This window comes from Hippoglossus hippoglossus, chromosome 16 (assembly GCF_009819705.1).
Source record: "Hippoglossus hippoglossus isolate fHipHip1 chromosome 16, fHipHip1.pri, whole genome shotgun sequence".
NCBI lineage: Eukaryota > Metazoa > Chordata > Actinopteri > Pleuronectiformes > Pleuronectidae > Hippoglossus > Hippoglossus hippoglossus.
The window spans coordinates 20,950,851-20,972,112 of record NC_047166.1 but is presented as its reverse complement, the minus strand read 5'-3'; the positions used below and the strand labels follow the sequence as shown (position 1 = coordinate 20,972,112).

Genomic DNA, 21,262 nt, shown 5'->3' with positions numbered 1-21,262 from the left:
GTATCTACATGTGACACTAGACAGGACCATGTTAGATTTTGGGAGGTGCATTTCTTAACCCAAATGGCATGACTGTGTACTGAATGAAATGATCAGGGGTGACAGAAGTTAGATGGAGAAGCGTAACAAGTATTCTGACATGGGAAAGCTCCTAGTTGTTCAAGGTAGATTGAAATGCGATCCAGGAAGTCCAGTTGAGTAACAGATTGAGGCTTTACCAAAGCTGTCATGGTGGCAACTTTTTGTCTTGTGTCAAGACTGTCACGAGGATGATGTTGTGTGTTACAATGTAATCTGCTGGGAATGTGGGCCTGAACATATTGAATTGGCCTGCTGTCCTCTGCCTTGTTGTTACTGGCTCTACTGAGATGAAGCTCTTTCACCAAATCTGTTTATTCCTCACAAGGAAAAAGTAAAAAGTAAAAAAAAAACTCCAATCTGCCATGTAACTGAGACCAACCACCTGAATCATCAGACTTTCCCTTTGAGCACAGACATCTCTACGTGTGCATCCATATGCATGCATGCATGCGTGCATGTGTGTGTGTGTGTGCTGATGAGATGGTTTCCTCACAAACAGCTGGCGGTCCCTGCACCCCGAGAGCCAGGTTAGTCTGCGGCAGCCTCAGCAGCAGGCAGGAAGAGAGGGAAAAGCAGCAGGAGGAGGAGGAGCGGGAGGAGAAGGAGGGGGAGAAGGAAGCGGGGGAGGAGCTGAGGGACGGAAGCAAGGGACAGAAGAGGAGAGAAAGGAGCAGGAGGCAGAGGAGGAGAGGGAGGAAGGGGACAACCATGGTAATCATGGAAATCTAACAGACTAGAATGGGGGTGACAGAGAAATGTTGAGCTGAAAGGCGATGAGGCGTGTGATTCAGGCCAAAATCAGTTTTCTGAAAGATTTAACTAGAAATTAGTGTGAGTAATTTTCCTATTCTAACTTATATTTAACACGCTGTCTCTTTTGAGGCAGAAATTCATATCTGTATATGTCCGACACTCAGACAGTGACAACTTTACTCATGCAGATATTTGAGAAATCCTTTTGTTTGACATCTTATCGCTGAAAAGTATTTAATACATTTTATACAATCAGGTCCGACCATTATTAAAATTACATTATTACTATTTTATAATCACTTGGCACAAAAAACAGGATCACAACACAAATATAAACAAAGCTCCTTCAAGAGTGAAAACGTACAAGTTATATAATCTAAATATAAATACAATTGCTATTAATCTTATAACAAAAATGTGCTCATTTGACAAATCATCTGTTTGTTGGGTGAACAAGCTTGCATGTTTTTTTTTTGGGGGGGGGTGCACCCTTTAATGCCTGTACCCTACAGTCCTGTGGTATTTAATGTGATTACAATTATAGGTCACAGTCATGGCAACAGGAGCAGCGCTGCACCCAAGTGTCATCTGAGCCTGAGCAGACAATCAGGACTCATTTCTTTTAAAAATTCTTTGAATTCTTATGTGTTTGGACAAATACTACTTCATACCTACTGCACTGACCCTGGATTTCAATTTCGTGGAGCTCCATTTTCTGTTTTTGTGTTTCAAGCAAGTTCATGTTTTGCAGAGGGCAACGTGACTGATTTGGTTAGTCACTAAAGAACGTGGCAGTTTTTATTTTAAACTCCTGACTACAGCCTTTGAGATGTTGGAATGTTTTTACTTTTGTGCAATTTATGGAAGTTAGCTACTTACAGGTTACTTGTACTAAGTTAGACTAAGTTCCCAGAGCTGCTTCTGTACTTGGTGCACAGAGACAGAGGTGATCTCTCTTCATATGTGTCTGTGGATCTGAACAGCTTCTCTGAAATAAGCAAGTTGCCAGGTATCAGTGATGATGGAACGTACTGAAATAATGTGAAGGGAACATACAAGAAAGACAGAAAATAAGGGACAGAGGTGTCATATTCTTGGTAGAGAAATCAAAAAGGTCTGTGGTTTGTAAAGTTATCAAATGTTTATTCATATTTTGATTAAAATTATTAACAAGTGTATTTTTTTTTCTGACAGTGCTTGGTGTATTTCAACCTGTTTAGTAAATGCAGTAATCTCAAAAACACATACGTATGGTGTTAACATGTCTCTTTTACCTTTTAAAAATACTATTAACAGTTCCTCGAATGTATCAGGGGGCGTGTGGCTCACTATATGAAGACTAGCTGCTACTTTGGCTCCTTTCTAATGTTACAGAAAAGAAGTAATTATAAAATGCAAATTGCAGGATGTGCACTGTCAAGCATGTGAAACACAACAAAAAGATGCTTTGCACCACATTTTTCAACTTGACACTTGCAGCATCACGGCGAGAAAACAACCTCCATAATGCAAAAAAAAGTTGGTGGTATTCAATTATATAGGAAGCCGGCAGCAATGAAACAAAATATATGGTTGATTCGCGCAATGAAAGAACAAATATATGCTTCATTTTTCACTGATAAGCCTGATGCAAATGAGCACTGGACTGTGAGATCCACAGGCTACACATTACAGTGCATCTCTAATTTAAATTTTTAGAGTTAGATCCTTATATTGGTTTTCAGGTATTGGCCTTTTTTAAATATCTTATATGATATGATCAACGTTCCTGCTTGACGAGAACTGGGGAAAATACAGTTCTGTTCTACAAAAGATTGATACACTTTGCGCATTAGACTTTTGAAATATATAATTGTTTTTCTGATACTTTACGAAATGCATTCATCGTTTATAGTCGCAGTTCTATCTATGACTTAGTGATGAGAGTTGCACGTTTACAATGTTTGCTAATGTCTTTATCTTTGTACCAAGCTGTGGCAGCCTCGCTTACTTCTTATATTCACAACCCCTGGCAACAGAAACAAGAGGGTTGATCAGTACTGACTTTCTGACGCTTTGTAGTTTTGCATGGACAGCATGGCAATAAGTATTTCTTAGCTGGCACACTGCAGGTGGCTAAAAGTGTTTGGAGTGGCATTGGATTATAGGTGGATTTGGAATGAGCCAAGAAATTAAATGCCCACCCAGTATCCTTGGAATTATGCTCACGCTGGACAATTCACAAGATTAAGGTCCACTTCAGTTTTGCAATTTAAAAACTAAAGTCATTAGTTTGTTGGATGCGTATCTGTACTTTCACCATGGTTAATTTCCCCCAAAACCATCAACTCTGTCTTATCTAACCTTATCACAAGCAAATACAACCTTTTTATTTAGTAAATTTAAAAATTATTAGTCAATATCAACCTTGTTTCCTCTTATACAACTTTACAAATGACTTGGCTGGTGTTCATTTAATTCACAAATCAGATAAAACAATGAAATTATCTGTGAGATGGATCAATACACTGATCACTGCCTTCTTCTACTGCCTCATTGCCAGCTCGTTATAGTAGCAGATTATTTTCATATTCCAGATAAAATGCTGTTAATCTTGACTGAAAAGAGGCAGCATATTTGATATTCACCTTCAGAGCTACCATATTTGATCTTTTTTTTTAAAATTAGAAGCAAGCATTTGAAGATTATTCAGTAATTTATGTCCACACATTTTGAGCTTCTGCTGTTGGATGACATACATTTGGCCTTTCAACAGTTCAACATTTATAAGTGGGAACAGTAGTTGTCTCTGGGGTGACGGGTTTCCTCTGGTTAAACGCTGCTCAGATCTCGATTTGATTTTTCTACTCTCAGTGGCGTGCAGGGGAAGAGGACCAATCAGGAACTTTGAAGGCTAGCAGACTGTCCATAATGCAGATTTCAGTGAACGTAACAAACTAGCAGTACTGTTGTGTTTGCCCATTGTGGTTATCACTGGCAGCCACGTACGGCTTTTCCTTCAGGCTGGGCTGCCGGTGAGACAGGAGCTGTAAGTGCATCATTGAACGTGTTTGAACTGTGAGCAGGTTTAGTTATGGAGCACATCAAAGAGATTGTAGACTTTCCCCCGACCGCCATCAGAGACTAGAGACCCACTCACCCAGAAATTAAACTTCCTTTAAACTGCTGATAACCCACTTCAAAGAATTTAATTAATCTGGGTTTCAGTGGAGAGCTGTGCTCCTCAACGAGCGCCTAAATACCTTTTCACAAGTGTTTTCAGTCAACAAAGAGGTTAGCGAATCAGCTTTAAAACGGCCTTCAGACACCAATAATAGTCGAACCCTGCGTTGTAGCAATCAAGTGATTCTATTTTGTCTAAATTCTCAGGAAATAACTGTGCAGACCCAAGCAAACAAGTGACAAGTGTGTCAATGATTGTGCTCCACAAGGCAGAGTGCAGAACACAAGACAGGAGTGGTGTTTGTGCATAAAATAGAGTGCAAGTATTCCAATGTCGGCACAACTGTTCAAGTGAAATGTAGCAATTTGAATGGAGAAGCCCTGAGTCTGAAACAAAAAAAGGAATTAAAACCCTGATCTCTGCTGCGTGGTGTCTGCTGGTATTCATGGTGTCTATTTATTTAGCTTGTCCTGAACAGATGAATAACGTCGAGTGGTGCTGGTTTGGACCTCACACTGTCTGTCTTATCTCATATCTGCTCTATGAGAACTGGGTGGATTTACAGTTGAAATCCCCTTAAAGGTTTGGGAAATTGTGAATGTCATTTTTGAACTTTGAACTTTTTTTAAACTATCGATGCTAATATTAATAATCTTAATATATCTTCCCAGTAAAAACATTATTCTGCATTCATGAATTATTAGAAAAAATGTGTTTCCGAATGTACAAATTCACGTGTTCCCCCTCAAGTTGAAACAACATCTCAGGAAGTTCTTGAGGTTCCTTTATACAACTTCTTGAATTTTTTACGTCATATAGCCGCAATAAAAATATAGTGGATGAAAATTAAAGTGAGAAACTCTTGGGTAATAAATACATTTTGTTTTCTTTTTTTAGCCAACAGTAAATTTGTAAAATGGTACTAGCTGGTAATCATTAGATTTTGTCTCCACAGAGATACAGGTTGTTTTTTATGACTGTAACCCTGCTAATAAGTTTAAGTGTAAATAAAATGCTCTGTGCAATAAAATACATTTTGTAATGTCTCTGTCATTTCCACTTTCTGACTTAATAAAAGCACATTAACACACCACAATCCGAAGACTGACTTCCCAACTCAGAACACTGGATCATCCAAGGGGCACATGAATGCAGCATTAATTTGGATCGCTGATGCCAACATGATTGCCTGCACCAACCTGAAGAAATAACCAGTGGATGTACACATGAACATCGATGTCAGTGTTTTCTACCTGTGGTGTTTCGTGAATTGGGGGCACAGCAATGTCTGTCCAAGAGGCAATAAGGCAACCAGCGGTCGCCTCCATAATGTAACGTGTAATGTACCCCAGGCAATAAGCATGTAAAGAGCACATTATGTACCTCTTGAGCACCATGCAGCCTTAATGCCAGAAGTACATCACCCCTGACAATAATACAGAGCAACAACTAATGTACCCCAAGCAGTCTTGTTGCCCACGATACACGGTGCAGACTCCTGCCTGCATCGGACATACCTCAGACAACCAGGCTGACAGGGTTGCATCATGTTCCTTATTGCCCAGGTACACCAACAGTGTTCCCCTTAATACCATGCTACTTCAAATATATGGAAATCGGGAGGGTTTTAATGTGATATTGTCTGTGTACAGGTTAGTAAAAAACATTTTCACGTTGAAATGAATTTTCTCTCTTGATGTTTACTCATCTTTCATTTAGCTTCTTCCCCTAATATTTGTTTTGCCCATTATGTATCATTATCTTACCATTTTATTTGATCTCATCATGCTTATGTTTGTTGTACGTGAACACATAATATCATATGCCCACAGTTAACAGACATGGGGACATGGGGGGGTAATGTATGACTGCTGTTACTGCTCTAAATTCTTCTTTTAGCACAAACTCAATAAAAATAAATTGTTATTGTTTTACCTTTTATTCATTTAAACTAATATTTTAAAGGTCCAGGATTTCTGGACATATAGTGGATTATTATATTTTCAATTTCTGCCTATAGATGCCTCTTACCTGAATCTTACACACCGGACTTTTTAAATATAATACAGTTAAACAAGTACAAGTTAACTTTACTTTTTACATGTTGAGATTTCAAGAGATTTGTTGATGATGATACCTTCCATGCAACTTTAAGCAATCTCAGAATACAGTGTCAGATTTGTGATATTGTGTGCCATCTTAATTGTGTACTAGAATCATAAATTCAGCCCTTAAAATCTGAGCAGGATATTTTTTTCTTATAATTTGAGGCTCAGTCAATAATGCCAGTAAATAATTTGGTTTTTAATTACTGATTTATACTTTTTATCATTTGATCTAGAATTTCCATAAGTTGAAAGCTACTCATCATGATTGTTTCACCCCCGGGCATGTTTGCCTGTTCATGTAATTGAATGTTGTGTAGGAGGCAGTGTGACTGCGGGTCACGGACACATTTCAGCAGGTAAATAGAAATGTGATGAAGTGTCTTTATTAACCCTGGTTACCAAGGCCATGACACTTATTAGTTGTGCTTTCAAAACATATCTCCAGGCTTTTGGCCGTGTGAACGTGTGTTTATGTTTAATTTTTATAATGTGCATTCATACCTGTGTATTAACATGTGTGAGTGTTGTGAGTGTCGTCCCTTCATAAAATGACTGGGCCCCTCGGCCAAGTTAAAACATTGTTTAATCAACACAATCAAATTTTGAAAGAAACTGTCTAGTATCAGATATATAAATAACTGCAGAAATAAAAAAATTAAAAAACATTTTTTTTCCTTTTTAAAGAAACATCTCAAATGTGAATTTTCTTCCAGCAATAATATACAGTTTCTTCTCTATGGAATTTGTGGCATAATGTCGCTCTGTTCCTTTCATAACTCTTCTCTATTAAATGTCTGCTTTTACAACGATTATGGTGATAAAACTACACATTAAACGTGTGACATAGTCATGTTATTTATATTAGCTTCAGGCTAACAGCTTTTATGCTATAATGCTAGCATCTATCTCCCATTAGACTGACGCAATAGAAATAACAATTACTGCCATTTTGACTGTTTAAGCAAAGTTAATCCTTCATTGTACAAAAATGTGACATAAAAAGTTTAATAATTACACAGATTTATAATGATACATATATAATACAAACTATGCTATATAAAGTTAAAGAGTTATTTGCTTCACAGCAGGTACTTATGTAGTAAAATCCACGTGTATACAGTTGCAGCTTCATAAAAACACCAGACCCTGTGTAAAATTAGTGAAGCACTTTAGATATGATTGGCTGCATCAGAAATAATATAAGCTTCAGCCACAGCATCAATTGAATGTACTTATATTTTGTATAGTGTCCTACAATGAGTTGTTGAACATGACCAATGAGATTAGATTTCAATTGCCGATCCCTCAGGCACATGTACTCAAGGAGTAATTTAATTTTTTCCATTTATAGTTATATGTATGTACAGTTGCCCTGCAGTATTTCTCCAATGGTGCAGGTGATTGTATCAGCAACTATACAGTGTCACGGTGTTTGCCGGGAAGCTCCAGTCTTGTGTTGTGTTACTGCACTGATCTAGAAAAGCTCCTGTATGTGTGAGCTAAACGAGGATAGCTGCAGTAAAGGCAGGATGACAGTTTGCAGAGTGGAAATGGACAGTGGAAGTGATTGGGGGGAGGTGCGGGTTAGTGGATGTGGCTGCTGAAGACGTGGGTCATGCACCAGAGCAAACATTTGCAGTGCGAAGTGTTCATGGTCCAACTGTATATTACTACCAGCGCTCCAATCATGTTCCCATTCCCTCGGGAGTGTCAGAAAGAAAAACACAATTCAGTAGTTTTGGGAAGTTTTAGATCATGTTAGATTACAATAGAAAAAAAAGTTTCTGGAGTTTCACTTGAGGTCATTTGAGATGGTGGTTAAAGTCTAGCTTGGATCCATGGTGACAGCAGAATTCCTCACGTTTCTTATCTCGTTGTCGCCATTGGGCCTATGTGAATAAATGCAAAGAAACCAAACCTTATCTTACTGCATATGAAATAGCACTGTCATTATAGTGAGTTTCCACAAATTGCCAAAAAAAGGTTATCTATTTAATCTATTTATTAGAAAGTATAAAATGAATATATTTGGCATATATTTTGTTTCATTTTGTTAACATTTATTTATCTTTTTGTCTTTGCCATGAGACTATCTTCCATGGCAAACGTGGTTATGGTAAGAAATTCTGCTATCATTGTTTTAAGTAACAAAGCAAAGATGACTGTCAGAGGTGTTGCTTACCTTTTCAAGTTGTGCGTTCTGTTTGGACTTGTAGATGAACTCCCCCACAGCCACGAACACGGAGAGGACAAGTCCGGCGGCGAGGACGATGAAGATCCCTCCGATGTTCTGCACTCCGAGGGCGCTGGCCTCCTTGCTCTCCTCCTCTGGACAGCCGTTTCCTCTCCACCACTTCTCCTTCATCATGTGCAGCTTCCCTTCCTCCTGAAGCTGCAGGATGGCAATAGTGATCCTATCCCTGTACGGAGAGCCTGAAGGACCAAAAAGACGAGGTCAGCGTGAGCAACCAACATGACCAGATCAGTGCCTTTATCTTGTCTGTAAGGGGACAACATGGTTTGCTAGAGTTACTGAATACTGACTCGGATGATCAATCAATTTCTAGTTTTAGTATTGAGTGCATAACCCAGGGTTATGTTTCAAGTAACAGTTAAAGCAGACTGCTGTTTGTTTCTCTTGAATTTTATCCTTGACTGTTCTACAAGCATTTCTGCGCATTTGTTTTTGTAACCATGGTGACAAGGGTCTTTGTATGTTGTCCTTAGGTACGATCTTTAATAAGCATATTTTAGATTATCATTTTGTCGACGAAGATTTAAATTTGTTGGACTTCACAAAACCTCCTTAAACTCAACAATGACAAAACAGTCAGTGGCAGTTGTTGTTGAAATGTGGGTGTTCTATTTGATTCAGCTGTTCCGATGACCGTGTCAAGAAGGTTGTGTCGTCCCTGCTTTCAATTTAAGATTATTTCAAAAATGTAATCATTCACAGTGTGAAAACAGACTTATACAGATTTATCCATGCTTTTATTTTTTTCCTGCTAGATTTCTGAAATGCCTTCTTCAGGTATTGCTCAGGATGCCCTCCATCACCATCAGTTGGTCCGAAATGCTGCTGCTGGTGCTGCTGGGATTGTAACTGGTTCAAGAGAATGTGGCCTCCCTACACTGTCAGTCACTGGTAAGGTTCCAATGGGTCAGGTTGGTAAACCTCTGTGGGTCAAATCAAAGGGTTGGGACAAACATGGTTGTTTAGGTTGAACAGCTTCTTGTAAAGTTTCCTTAAAGCTTTGTCTCCCTATTGCTGTCCGCACATCCTGCTAATTGGTATTTGGCTTCATGTGTCCCATATTTTCCAACTGAGTCTGTAATTTGAAAAAAAGTTTTGATGTCCAGAAAGTGGAGCAAACTAGGAAGCATTGCTCATTTAAAAATTAAGCTATTTAAGCTATTAAAGTACTTCATTAGCTTAAATTTAAAATTTAAGCTATTACGAAGCTTTAAATTTTGACAAGAACCCTTACTGTCCTCAAAGGCCTCTCAGGTTTAATTTTAGCTATAATAGCCCCTCAGTTATGAAACATACTTATACTTAGCTGACTGTGCCATCAGGTCTGGTAGCACTTTGTGTTTTCCAGGCCTTTTTTCTAGTATGCATATAATTGTATCCAATATTTATCCAATAGTTGGGTTAAAGGGCAAATACCGCCATTATAAAATACCATCGTTATTGCTTTCTACCATAAACATTCAATGTTTTCTGCTCTATTTATTTAATGCTGTGGTTATAGAGCCTCTTCTGTCCCAGATGTTCCCAAATCTGTAAAGCACCGTTTTACACCTTCATTTCTGTATCTAGTTGGCTTTACTGTGTATAGGAGAATTTCATTCAAAAGCCCCTTTATGTTTCAGTATGCACTAATGGTAATGTTACACATTATCATTAATATTTTACAATGTTAGACATGCACAATGAAAAAAGTGGAATGACTGAAATGTCATGCCATTGTTCCCATTAGCCCAACAACAGTAAACCAAAAATACATCAATGGGGACTCATAGTTCCACTCATTCTACCTCTATAGTGGTCTAATTAAAACCAGTTGCCACGCTTAATCCGTGCTAATGTTTTCACTGTGAGCTTTCCCAGGCTTAATAAGTGAACGTTCCCAAAGCAAGCTTCGTAATGTTCCCTTCTGCCCATGTGAGATGTCCGCAGAGCGCCCAATGAATTCTCCCCTCTTTTCGGGGTTTTCCCAGCAACACCTGCACCTTTTAATCCTGCCGTTCTCCACTCAGATAAAGCACTCCAGCACCTTCCCCTGCTCTGCTGATGATCAAAACCAGTCACATGTTGAGATCCCTGATTAAAGCTGAAGGGTAAAGACTTGTAAGAAAAACAACCTCACACTCCTCAAACCTCCCTGTGGTACAGCCTATATGCTGCAATCAGGATGTTAATGCCGCTTGACTAATTTAAAAAAAAAAAAAGAAAGAAAAAAACAACTTATAACACCTATTATCACAAACACTTAAAATGAACTCTCCCTTGAGCACTGAGAGGGAAAACATGTTTAGATTAGAAAACATTATGGTTGTGTAGCTCTGGCGGAGCAGCAGTCTGTGATTAGTAGTTAGTATGCAGCACCAGTTAGCTACCATATTATTTAGTGGCCCCAACAGACTCTAAAAAGTGACAATAATAAAGTGCGCTCCCGTGTTGGAGCTTTGAGCTGCAGCTCTCAGCCGGTTGGTGGTGTGGCTGCTGTCACATGTCCGCGTTCTTAAACATCTCCTCTGCCCTTCATCTCCACTAAAGGGCTTCCGGCATCGGACTCTTTATTTCAGAGCAAGCCGCCAAGCGTGTTTCGAAAGCATCTATCACCATGGTGATGGTGAATGTGGATTGTGCTCCGGTCCTTGTTATTCACTGTCATCTGGAGTAGGTGCGTTCCCTTCGGCTCCCGAGTGGAACAATAAGCCAATGCGTGTCAGATAAATCACTCGCTACAACAAGAAACAGGCAGCCTTGAAACTGGGCCCACTCTGCCTGATCAAAACAAATGTGCAGGATGAAAATGATTACTGTGTCATACAGTCAGGACCTGTGCTGCGCTCTGCCAGCCGCGTTTTTTTTTTGGCAAAAGTTGTGTAACCCACATTCACACGGGCATGAAAAGGGTGAACGATCTAATGCCTCCTGACCGCCTGACTGTCGCTGTGCGGAAAAGAGAGCAACAGTATTTCCTTCGTCAGTGGGTTTTATGTCAGAGTTGTGAAATATACTGCAAAGCATCAGATCTTCCACCATTTTCATATGGGGAGCCAGATGGCGTTGTGAGCTCGGCCTTGGCTCTGATACTTCAAGGTTCTGTCAACATCACAGCCTTTATACTCGCTCCCTCTATGGATTCTTCTGTTCCCTCCACACAACAAGTTTGTTCATGCACAATATTTCAATTTTAGAGACACACAAGCGCTGATACCGCTCTAGTCAAGTTTACCTTAAGACTTAATACTTACCACTGATGTAGGCTCCATTGTAATTTTCTTTGGCCTTTGACAAATTGGACCCCAATGTCTTCATCAGCCATCTGAAAAACTACTGTTTGTTGGCAGCAGTGATCTGGCTCTTGGTTCATCTCATATCTGTCAAACAGGTCCTTCTCTGTTGTGCTTGGGGACGACTACTACCTGCTCTCTTCATCCTAATGGGCTTATTCCTGGTTCCCATTTATTCACCATGTGCATGCTACCACTGGGACAAATCGTGCATCGACAATAAATTGATTTCAATTGCTATTTGGACGATACTCCACTGTATGTTGGTGCCACAATTGTGTCGTCTATTATCCTGCTTCAAAAGTGAAGTAGGTCTAATAACTTCCTGCAGTGAAATGGTCCTGGTCCAAGATGGAGCTGCATGAATCTGACACACCGAAATAATCTGTAGAACAGTTAATCTAACTCACCTTGTTTTTTTATCAGCTTTTTGTCTCAAATGTTGAAAGTAATGGTTTCAAGATATAAGGTTTAACAGCTTAATTTTTAATGATTGCAGAATGAAACCGTGACCTACAATGAAACGCTATTTTACGGTCTTTTGAAACCGCACAAACACTTGTGGTTGCAAATTGATTTTACAGACTGGGAATTCTTCTCTCACAAACTATACTGACAGTGGTGTGCAGAGAGCACACAAACCAACAACAGCCAAGTTTAATCTAGGCCTGTTAACAGCTCAACTATTTAAAGCTAATTCGACAAACCACCTGCATGTTTCTAACCGGTGACAGTGACGCTCAGCACCAAGTGAAAATAAGACGCTGAATGTTTTCTACACTGCTTTTCGCTAATGATTATTAGCATATGAGCAGAGTAAACCTTTGCTCTCAAAACAGCCTTAGGCACGAATTCCACAAGACGTCGGAAAAATTCCTCTGAGATTCAGCTCAGTGTTGCCTTGACTGCATAAGATACAGTAATTTGTCAGCTGCACATGTTACTGACAATGTGTTCTACCACGTCCCAAATCCATCCATCCATCCATCTCATGTTACTACCTGATTACTACCTGCCTCACAGTGACAACAAAGTAAATAGTCCGGCACATAAATACCCTTAATAACACAACTGGCCTTCACTTAGTTTTTTGTAAAGCAAGTCCGGTCAGGAAATAATGTCCAGAGTCCCCTTGAGGGACACATGCTGTCAGGTAAAGTCATCGACCTCCTTGCACATGTTCAAATCACATACTGATCACATGCTGCATTATTATAATTCTTTTCTAAACTGTAAATAGCAACTAACAAACAAAAATAGATATTTTGAAATTGAGATGTTTAAATTACATATTTTTAATCATACATGATGCATCAGATGTTATATTATATATATATATATATATATTTCTGACTACAACTTATTGTGGTACTTTTCTACTCATCCTTTGCCCTCCTATACTCACTGTATCTGCATAAAGCTCTCAACATCTGATTGAACGCTCATTATACAATATGTTGTATCGTGAAATTTACATCTTTAATTGGAGTAATTTAATTATTAAAACAACGTCAGACGTAAATCTTAAAATCTAAAACATAATGGAATTCACACCAAAATTAGAGTAAAGAGTATTGAAGTGCATTTTTTCGATGACAATGACATCATGGGGTTAATCAGATGGCAGAGATTCAAGACTTTGGGAAATGAAAAGTATATTTTGCATTTTTGTTTACATTTTGCTGAGAATCTGGTTTCACCTGTTGCTGTTTGAATGTAAATGCAGCTGTCCACACAGTGCTGTGTTTAGGTAAGACTGAAAATATACTGAGCATCTTGCCATCAGTCGGTCTGGGCGGTAGTTGGCAGAATGTAAATCACAGGCCTTTGCATGTATGTCCATAAAAGAGCCATTTAATTTGTCAACTCAGGGGAGTGTAGAGCGGAGCAGGCCGTACTCAATCCAGAATGAGACATATAGTAATCTGCAAGATCAGAGTTTGTGGCTCACCCCACCCTAATTCATTTTCTCTCAATGAAGAAAATATATATATATATAAATGTGCTGCAGTACCTGACCCTGAAAATATGCGTCTTTCTACTAGAGAGCATTTCAGGTGTTTCTCTTCTGCACCTAGAGAATTCTTTTACAAACACAAAGGACAGTCCGTGGTGTTTCTAAAATGATTATACACCAGGGTTTTGTGGAAAGCATTACATATTCTGCAATGTAAAGGTCAGACTCTTCATCTTAAAATACTGTCTACGTCCTCTGAGAAATAAACCAAGTTGGTATATGAGCAGTTCTGAATACTACAGTTGTGGTACCATCAAGTGCAGATACACATGATGTACTCACTGAGTTTCCTGTGTAGAGAAGTAACGTGAAGTGGAGTGAGAGGTACAACATTAAGACAGGTTTAGGCAGAAAGCTGCGAGATAAGAGCTTAGGTTTCTGCAGTTTTCATCAGAATCAGCAGATTATCACCCAGTGGGTCCATCCAATGAGCTCATCACCTGCTCTGGGTCACGTTCATTAAAATCTTAGGGGGCGCCTGCAAATATACAGACCTCAAAGGTGATGTGAGCACCTGCTGTTCCGTCTCCTACAGAATAAATTGCGCACACAGCCTGCAGTCGGTGTGATGAGTTACTCTGAGGCAGACACCAGGTATGAGGCCAAACAAAGCTTTAATATACTGATATTTATTTGTGCTGATAATAATAATTCTCGAAGGGAAGAAGTCCCATCGCACCACAACAGGTTTACTCACATGTCTGATGTATCGAAGGCTTCAACAGAAACACTGCCACATTCACTTTGAATGTGGCGACGTCACGTGTTGCTAAACTTCACTTATAGAGCTGCGTGTGGAAGAAGTTGAGAAAAGCTAAAAAAGTGTTTCCGGCGGCAGTGGAGGCACCAGCCAATCAAATCAGGTTTAATTGAATACAATCAAAACGCGTCAATGCAAATACAGGCCGAGTCTGTCATCAAACACCGGAATGAGTCACAGGCAGCTGGTGAACCTGGTGTGTGTTCATCTGATTGTGAAGTTTATTTCCCATGTATTTCCCTATGGCTAGCGTGGCACGTTAGCATGGAAGTTGTTTATGATGTGTGTCCTGAGCAGGAAACTGTGATTGGTTGTTGTTGTCAGTTTAACTATTGCACCAGCAGCAAGCATCAGGCATAAAGCAACGTGCTCGGTTAGTGTTTTTTTATTGTGTTCTTGATTGTTAAACACAGAGCAAGAGCAGCACCTTACAGCAGTGAGTTATTCAGATGGTTGAAAGGAAAGTGGAAAATATTTACAATCTGATTGATAATTTATACCCGTGCATGCTGCTCTGCTGGCAGAGGCCAGGCCGTTGTGTGACTGATTTACTATGGTGACAGAGATACTCTGTTTCTGGCACTTTGGAACTGTCTCCTGATTCCCGATAACATATTTGTGGGTTATGTATTTTTGTAATATATAATGAAATATACCTCAATATTTAAAATGTATGTAAGATCATTTATATATGCAAAATCATACAAAGCTGCCTCCATCTCCTCCATCTCATGACAAGTAAGAGAAAGCCTCAAAAGTAACTCTTTCATGAAGAACAATAATTAAATATGTTAAATATACTGTTTCTGTCATAGTCTGAACCTCAGGCATTTATCCATAACCCAAAGCTTGTGTGTGTTCATTTGACAGAGCTGCACACACATCAAAATATACTTATATATTTATATGGCAAGGTGTCAGAAGATGAATTACCCTCGTAGTCGTATCGGTAAATATATGTGGAAGCACCTCTGACATAATGAATGAGAGAGAAATCCAAACAGAATAGTTCTGTGAGAATAACCACCGCTCCAACTGTTTTCTGATATAAACAGGCAGCACTGGAGTTAGATAGGCCTCATTCTTCGTATCTGTTTGTAGTTTTCTAGTAATTAGTTCTATAAAAATGCCTTGTGATTATCGAGAGTAGCAACCCTCAGGTTTAACTTAGTTTAACCAGGCATATTGTAATGTGTTGAAAGGCTGCTTCAGTTATATAAACTCTTTATCCTTGTTTGAATACTGAGATGGCCTCGTAGTTTTTAGAATAATACATTCTTCGAATAATCCTTAACTCTTTCTAAAAAGTTATGTGGTGTATGAATACACACAATTTGTTTTAAATCAATAGCTAAAGACTCTCTTTTCCTCTTTTCTCTATTCTGTGCACCCTATGTAAGATACTTTATTATAATGAATAATCCAATAAGACTTTCTTTCAATGGGCCTCTCCTCTCTCTGTCATCAATCACATGTAAGTGATGTACTGCAAGTTTGGAAACAGTGGAAAATGTATTTAAATGAAAGACTTCCACAGAATGAATGTCTGCGCTGCATCTTCCCGCTGTTGGAGCTCTCTGTCGGATATTCTTCCTTATCACGCACACACATGCATACACACTGGAGGGTGTGTTTAGGAGGTGGTGAAAGTGGTGGAGGGGGACCGAGGTTTAGGATGGAGTACGTCACAGTAGGTCACAGCACTGGAGATTTTCTATCGCACACAGAAATGCATTCAGGATGTTTATGAGGGGAAGCTGCAGCAGCCCAGCAGCAGCACAGACGACTGGAAAGGACAGCAGCCCGCTGACAGGCGGCGCAGACACTTCCCCTTTGCCCTGGTTGATTAATGCAGCCTAATGAAGGTAAATGAAGATTGATAGTCATCGGGGAGAGGCACAAAGAGAAAGGGAGGATGAGGAATAATGCGGAGCCTCCTGAGACTGCAGCCAGGGCAGAAGAGGAGACAGTACACTGCCTGTACAAAATGAGCAAATAAAAGCTGTGATGGGAGTACATGCAGGGACTCCATTTAACAACCTATTGGAAATATACACAGGCTATCAAAAAACTCATAAACAGGGCAAATAATCGCAAGTAAAAAAAAAACAAAGGACTAAAGAGAGTATCCTTGTGTCTTAGTCGGTAAGAACACAGCTTTGGGGTCATCAAGTACAGTAAATACAGCCAAACATAAAGGCTTCTACAAAACACAAAATCAAATCCTATCACTGTGAGACTGTGGAGGGCAGACGATCCCTGCCTGGTTCCCAGCAGACACTGAAGGTAGAGCCGAGGCAAGACATTTAAATTCCCATGATGAACGGGAACATATACTATTTTATCTCTACTGTTTGTTTTATATTTAGAGATGACTTGATGCCACATTTTTGTCATACTCCACAACATGGAGTATGTGACAATATGGATACGAGCCCTGATTCCCTCTATAGCTATAACGTATGATGCATAGTTCAGATACATTTGAATCGATTTGAAAATGAATTGTAGTCAATAAATATATAGATATATATATGCACAGTTTTAAACTGTGAATAGCCTTGTTGAGCCACGTCTAAAGGAGAGTTTCTATCACTTTGGGCCGGACAAGTCTATCTACCTAGACATCTTCAAACTCACTGACTTTCATTTCAAATTGAAGTGGGGGTCTTCAATTAAAAAAGACAAAATGAGGCTGAACTTTGCTAAAAGTCTGTAGCGTTATGCAACAGACTGGTGCAGCCATATTATCAACATTGAATTGAAGTATTGAATAGTATATATTATATCATATGTGTGTAAGTAAAGCAGTATAAGAAGTTTAAAGTATTAACTGATCGGCATCGGCTGCTTCATAATCACTGGTTTATTCACAGTTGTGTGACCATTACGTCAAACCATGTTCATGGATGTTAACTGGACTGTGACCTAACACTTCTCAGTGTCAATCTGCTGGTACACTCACCCCACCACACACCCACACACACACAGTTGGCTACAATGTATGGCACTGGCCAGATCATAGGAGCAGTTGGGGTTCAGCTTGTTGCTGAAATACACTTCAAAGTGTGGACAGGAGGAAACCGCCAATTAAGGGACAGCCAACTGAGGCACAGCCGCAGGTAGAGTACTAATAAAAAAGATAATAGTACTGCAGATTATACTATGAAGATGTTTTGTGCAAATAACAAATTACAAAATGGTTACTTTCTCCACAAGTCTATAAAGTTGTCTTTAACTCATGTAATTTTCTGTCAGTCATTACATTCTTGGAATTCCTTCATGTTGAGGGTGTTTTAACCCAGAGCTAAATTCTATTCATGGGTCTCTTCTCGAATAAATGAATCCAGGTTTCTCTGAAGCACTTTGGAAACAGGACGATGGGGCTGCAAGCTGCTTGCTCATGTTGTGTCTATATGAATTATATAATTAAAAAACAAGAGCTAGGAAGTCTATCATGAATAACTGTGCACCAAACACTGGATAAAGTGTCAATTTTGATGCTTCCGGCCGACAACCACAATGCTGACCCATGGGCAAAGGGTCATTCGGTGACGAAATGAAACAGATCATTTCCTTGATTAATTATCTTGGTTTAAAAATTGCTGGACATATCTGGGATACAACTCAACAGTCAACGAAATATATAACATAGGCCTAGTGGAATGAAAAACTGCCATTAAGTGACACATACAGAGTCGGTCATTGTTCTTAAGCCCTTAATACGTTTGAGTGTTGTCCTGAGAATTAACAGGATTTGCCAGTAGGTGTTAAATGGATGGAAACACACCATTAGACTGACAATGACTAACACCTGGGAGGTGATGGCTGTCCATTACTGAGCTGAGGGAGCTGCCAAGGGGCCGAGCACTACAGCTCTATCAGAGCCCAGGTGCTAATGCAGTCCAACACCTACTCTCTGTCAGCGAAATATATGCTAAATGTCCCGACTATGTGAGAATACAGGCAGCATATGGTAAAGGCTAATAAAAGGGTAGATTTAGCAATTTAAATACCTTGTCCTGACTGCATGTGAATGGGCCACCAGGGAGTAATGATGCTAACACCCCTCTTTTTCTGGTCGTAAGTACAACAGCTGTGCGGTGCATTCACTTTCCCTTCATTCCCTTCACTCTCGTAAGCTTCCTTTCTTTCTTTCTTTCTTTCACACACACACACACACCCAAACAGGCAACAACATGTATAATATGAATAAATGATACAGTCACAGAAAGCAGTAAAACACACGCAATGTAAGTTCTATGCTATCGTCAAGTACACAGTCACCTAGGGAAATGCGTATCCACACACACACACACACACACACACACCATCAAAAGGTGCACATCAGTCAGGAAATGCAATCACGCAAAGAAAATATAGCCTACCTCCACTGTTTTCACACACAGCCACAGTCACTCAAATTACCTTGTGTGTGTGAGCAGCAGAGCATACACAAACAGCAGCAAACGACCTTGCCAACAGTCCGTGTCCCAGATGACATTTCCCTGGTTTGTCAGGACAATACAGACACTGGATATCATCTGCCCTCTGCAGAGGGAGATTACTGAAGGCTAACCCTCTTGTCTAACAATCACCAGCATCTTACAGATAATGGGTGATTTCCATATTTTTAGATTTTCATGTCTTTTCTGTTATATATAACATAGAATAACTTATAGCAATCCTATTCTTTAAACGGTATGAGGAACAATATAGAAAACATCCTATTAGCTTGACTACGTTTACATAAGCAGCAATATCGTGACAACTGAGCTTATTCTGAAGAAGAAATTATTGTGATCATGATGTTTGCACGAGGTTACAATGGAATATTCCATCCATGTTCCTGTTTGTGTCACAAGGCATACTCTGATTGTGACTCACATTACATCCTCGAACCCAGGACACGTGTCGTCAGGCAGTTGGTAACTGTCGTATGTCTTTGTAGCAGAATGATGTGAAAACTCCAGTAGGACGTTATAATGCGAATACGATGTATACATGTCTACTCAACGTGACTAAGGTTGGAATATTATTTATTATCAGAACATGCTATTTACATGTCAGTATCTTATTCAGACTGTTGTCTTTATTGGGTTAAATCAGAATATGAATGTGTCTACTGACTCAAGTCTGGAAGGTATCCACTGAGAATCAACTGAACCAGACCAGATAGAAAAACTCCCATGATACACTACCAGTTCCTGTAGTATGTTAGTATGTTTTTAAATTTTACAAATATTATGTTAATTCTTCGGGAGGCAGCTTGTTGTTGAACAGCCATGCTTACAGGCGCCTTAAACACGGTGAGAACTATTTCACAATCCCCTTTATATGAAAGAGTATGACACAGGTCATCTTGTCAAGTTGTAATTCCACAGGTATTTAACCAAAAAGTTTATGTTCTAACTGGATTTATAGGATTCATGACAATCTGCTATGGAGCCACGCTCTGTTCATCCCACTATTTATGTATCACTGCTCCTCTGCCGGCTGGAGATCGCCCCAGGATTTTGTTCCCTCACACGGGTCACCCTCAGGCATGTGGTGCAGCGTGAAAGCACCGAATACAGTTAACACAGGTTTTAATTTGCAACAACAGACTTTACATTTGCATTTTATAGAAAGGTTCATTATTTTCTGTGAGAGCATAGTTTTGTTTCATCTTCTGATCTAAATTACAGGCTTAATTTTGAGTTCTAGTTCCAAGTCACTACCATGTCATCAATTAAACAAGACTCTTTGTATACACACTCTTAAATATAACAGAAAATATGACAATTTACTCAAGTAACAAGTGTGCACGTGTCAAAGAAGACAACACCTTTCCCTGCAAGAATTAAAACTGTAGCCAAGTCTGAAATAACTGAGTAGCCAGTAGTTTTTTAATGTTTATGCTTCATATGTTACAGGCTCAACAGCTTGTTAGGCCTCAGTAGACACAGTGTATTATATTTATAGGACACATACCCATTGGGGTGCCCACCCCGTAGGCCCTGGAGTCGATGAGGGCTCCGATCTGGGTGAGGTTGCAGTTACGCTGTATGACGAACTCGATGGTGGTGGACTCCATGAGGAATGCGTAGTCAGAGGTGAGCACACGGTGAATGCCCTCGTCGATGTTCTTCACCATCACCGAGTGCCTCCGACTGCTCATGAACTCCCACATCTTATCGTAGGTGGAGATCTTGGTTTTCTGTGAGGAGACACCGAACAGAACTTTGACAAAGAAAACACATCCCAACTGCTTGGACACAGAAACATCATCTCAAATGTATTGTCTCACAATCATTAATCAAGCTAGTGATCAGAGTAAGTGAGGTCCTACTTCGGAGGTTAATGATAAATTACATTTATCTCAGCAGTTATAAGGTCCTGAGTGACTAAAGGCCAAATCAAAGCCTGAGAAAAAAAAACACTTTTATAGTAGCTCCAGCTGAGGTATCTGTTATTATAGTTACTACGGTATGTGAGGGAAATACAGATAGAGGCAGACATGCATGCTAAATAGCAGCAGAAGTGTGAATTTGTGTGACTGCAAATCTCTGCCCTCTGTGCTGCTGCTATCTCCTATAGTTAGGAGCAGCAGCAGGGTTGTCAGCAGCAGTGTGCCTCACTTTCTACACCTGTAATCACTGAGAAAAATCCAGGAGCACATAACTCTCCAGGGGAGAAGATTTGAAGGCATTTTTGAAGCCATTTGAAACCTAATTAAGTCACATCTTCAAGGTCCTGCCCGCCATTATTGTGTGTAATGACTTTTTGTGGCTGGTCGATATTTTAGATCAACTGGGTGATTTGTGGAGTGCCTATCAGAATCTTTCGGAGTCACCCTTGACAAATCAGGCGAT

The 21,262-nt window shown here is 39.6% G+C and overlaps 1 protein-coding gene across 4 annotated transcripts in view; it reads right to left on the bottom strand.

Moving 5' to 3' along the window:
* Window positions 1-21,262, bottom strand: part of grik2 (glutamate receptor, ionotropic, kainate 2) — a 232,604-nt gene that overhangs the window by 16,673 nt on the left and 194,669 nt on the right. For 2 of the 4 annotated variants that reach the window (XM_034612351.1, XM_034612353.1), the window contains 3 exons: window positions 20,382-20,607; window positions 8,288-8,538; window positions 7,967-7,994 (listed from right to left, as the gene is read on the bottom strand). In XM_034612351.1, coding sequence (XP_034468242.1) covers window positions 7,967-7,994; window positions 8,288-8,538; window positions 20,382-20,607 — 505 coding nt within the window. Of the gene's footprint in view, window positions 1-7,901; window positions 7,995-8,287; window positions 8,539-20,381; window positions 20,608-21,262 lie in introns of all 4 variants that reach the window. The other 2 variants (XM_034612355.1, XM_034612354.1) reach the window with 2 other exon arrangements.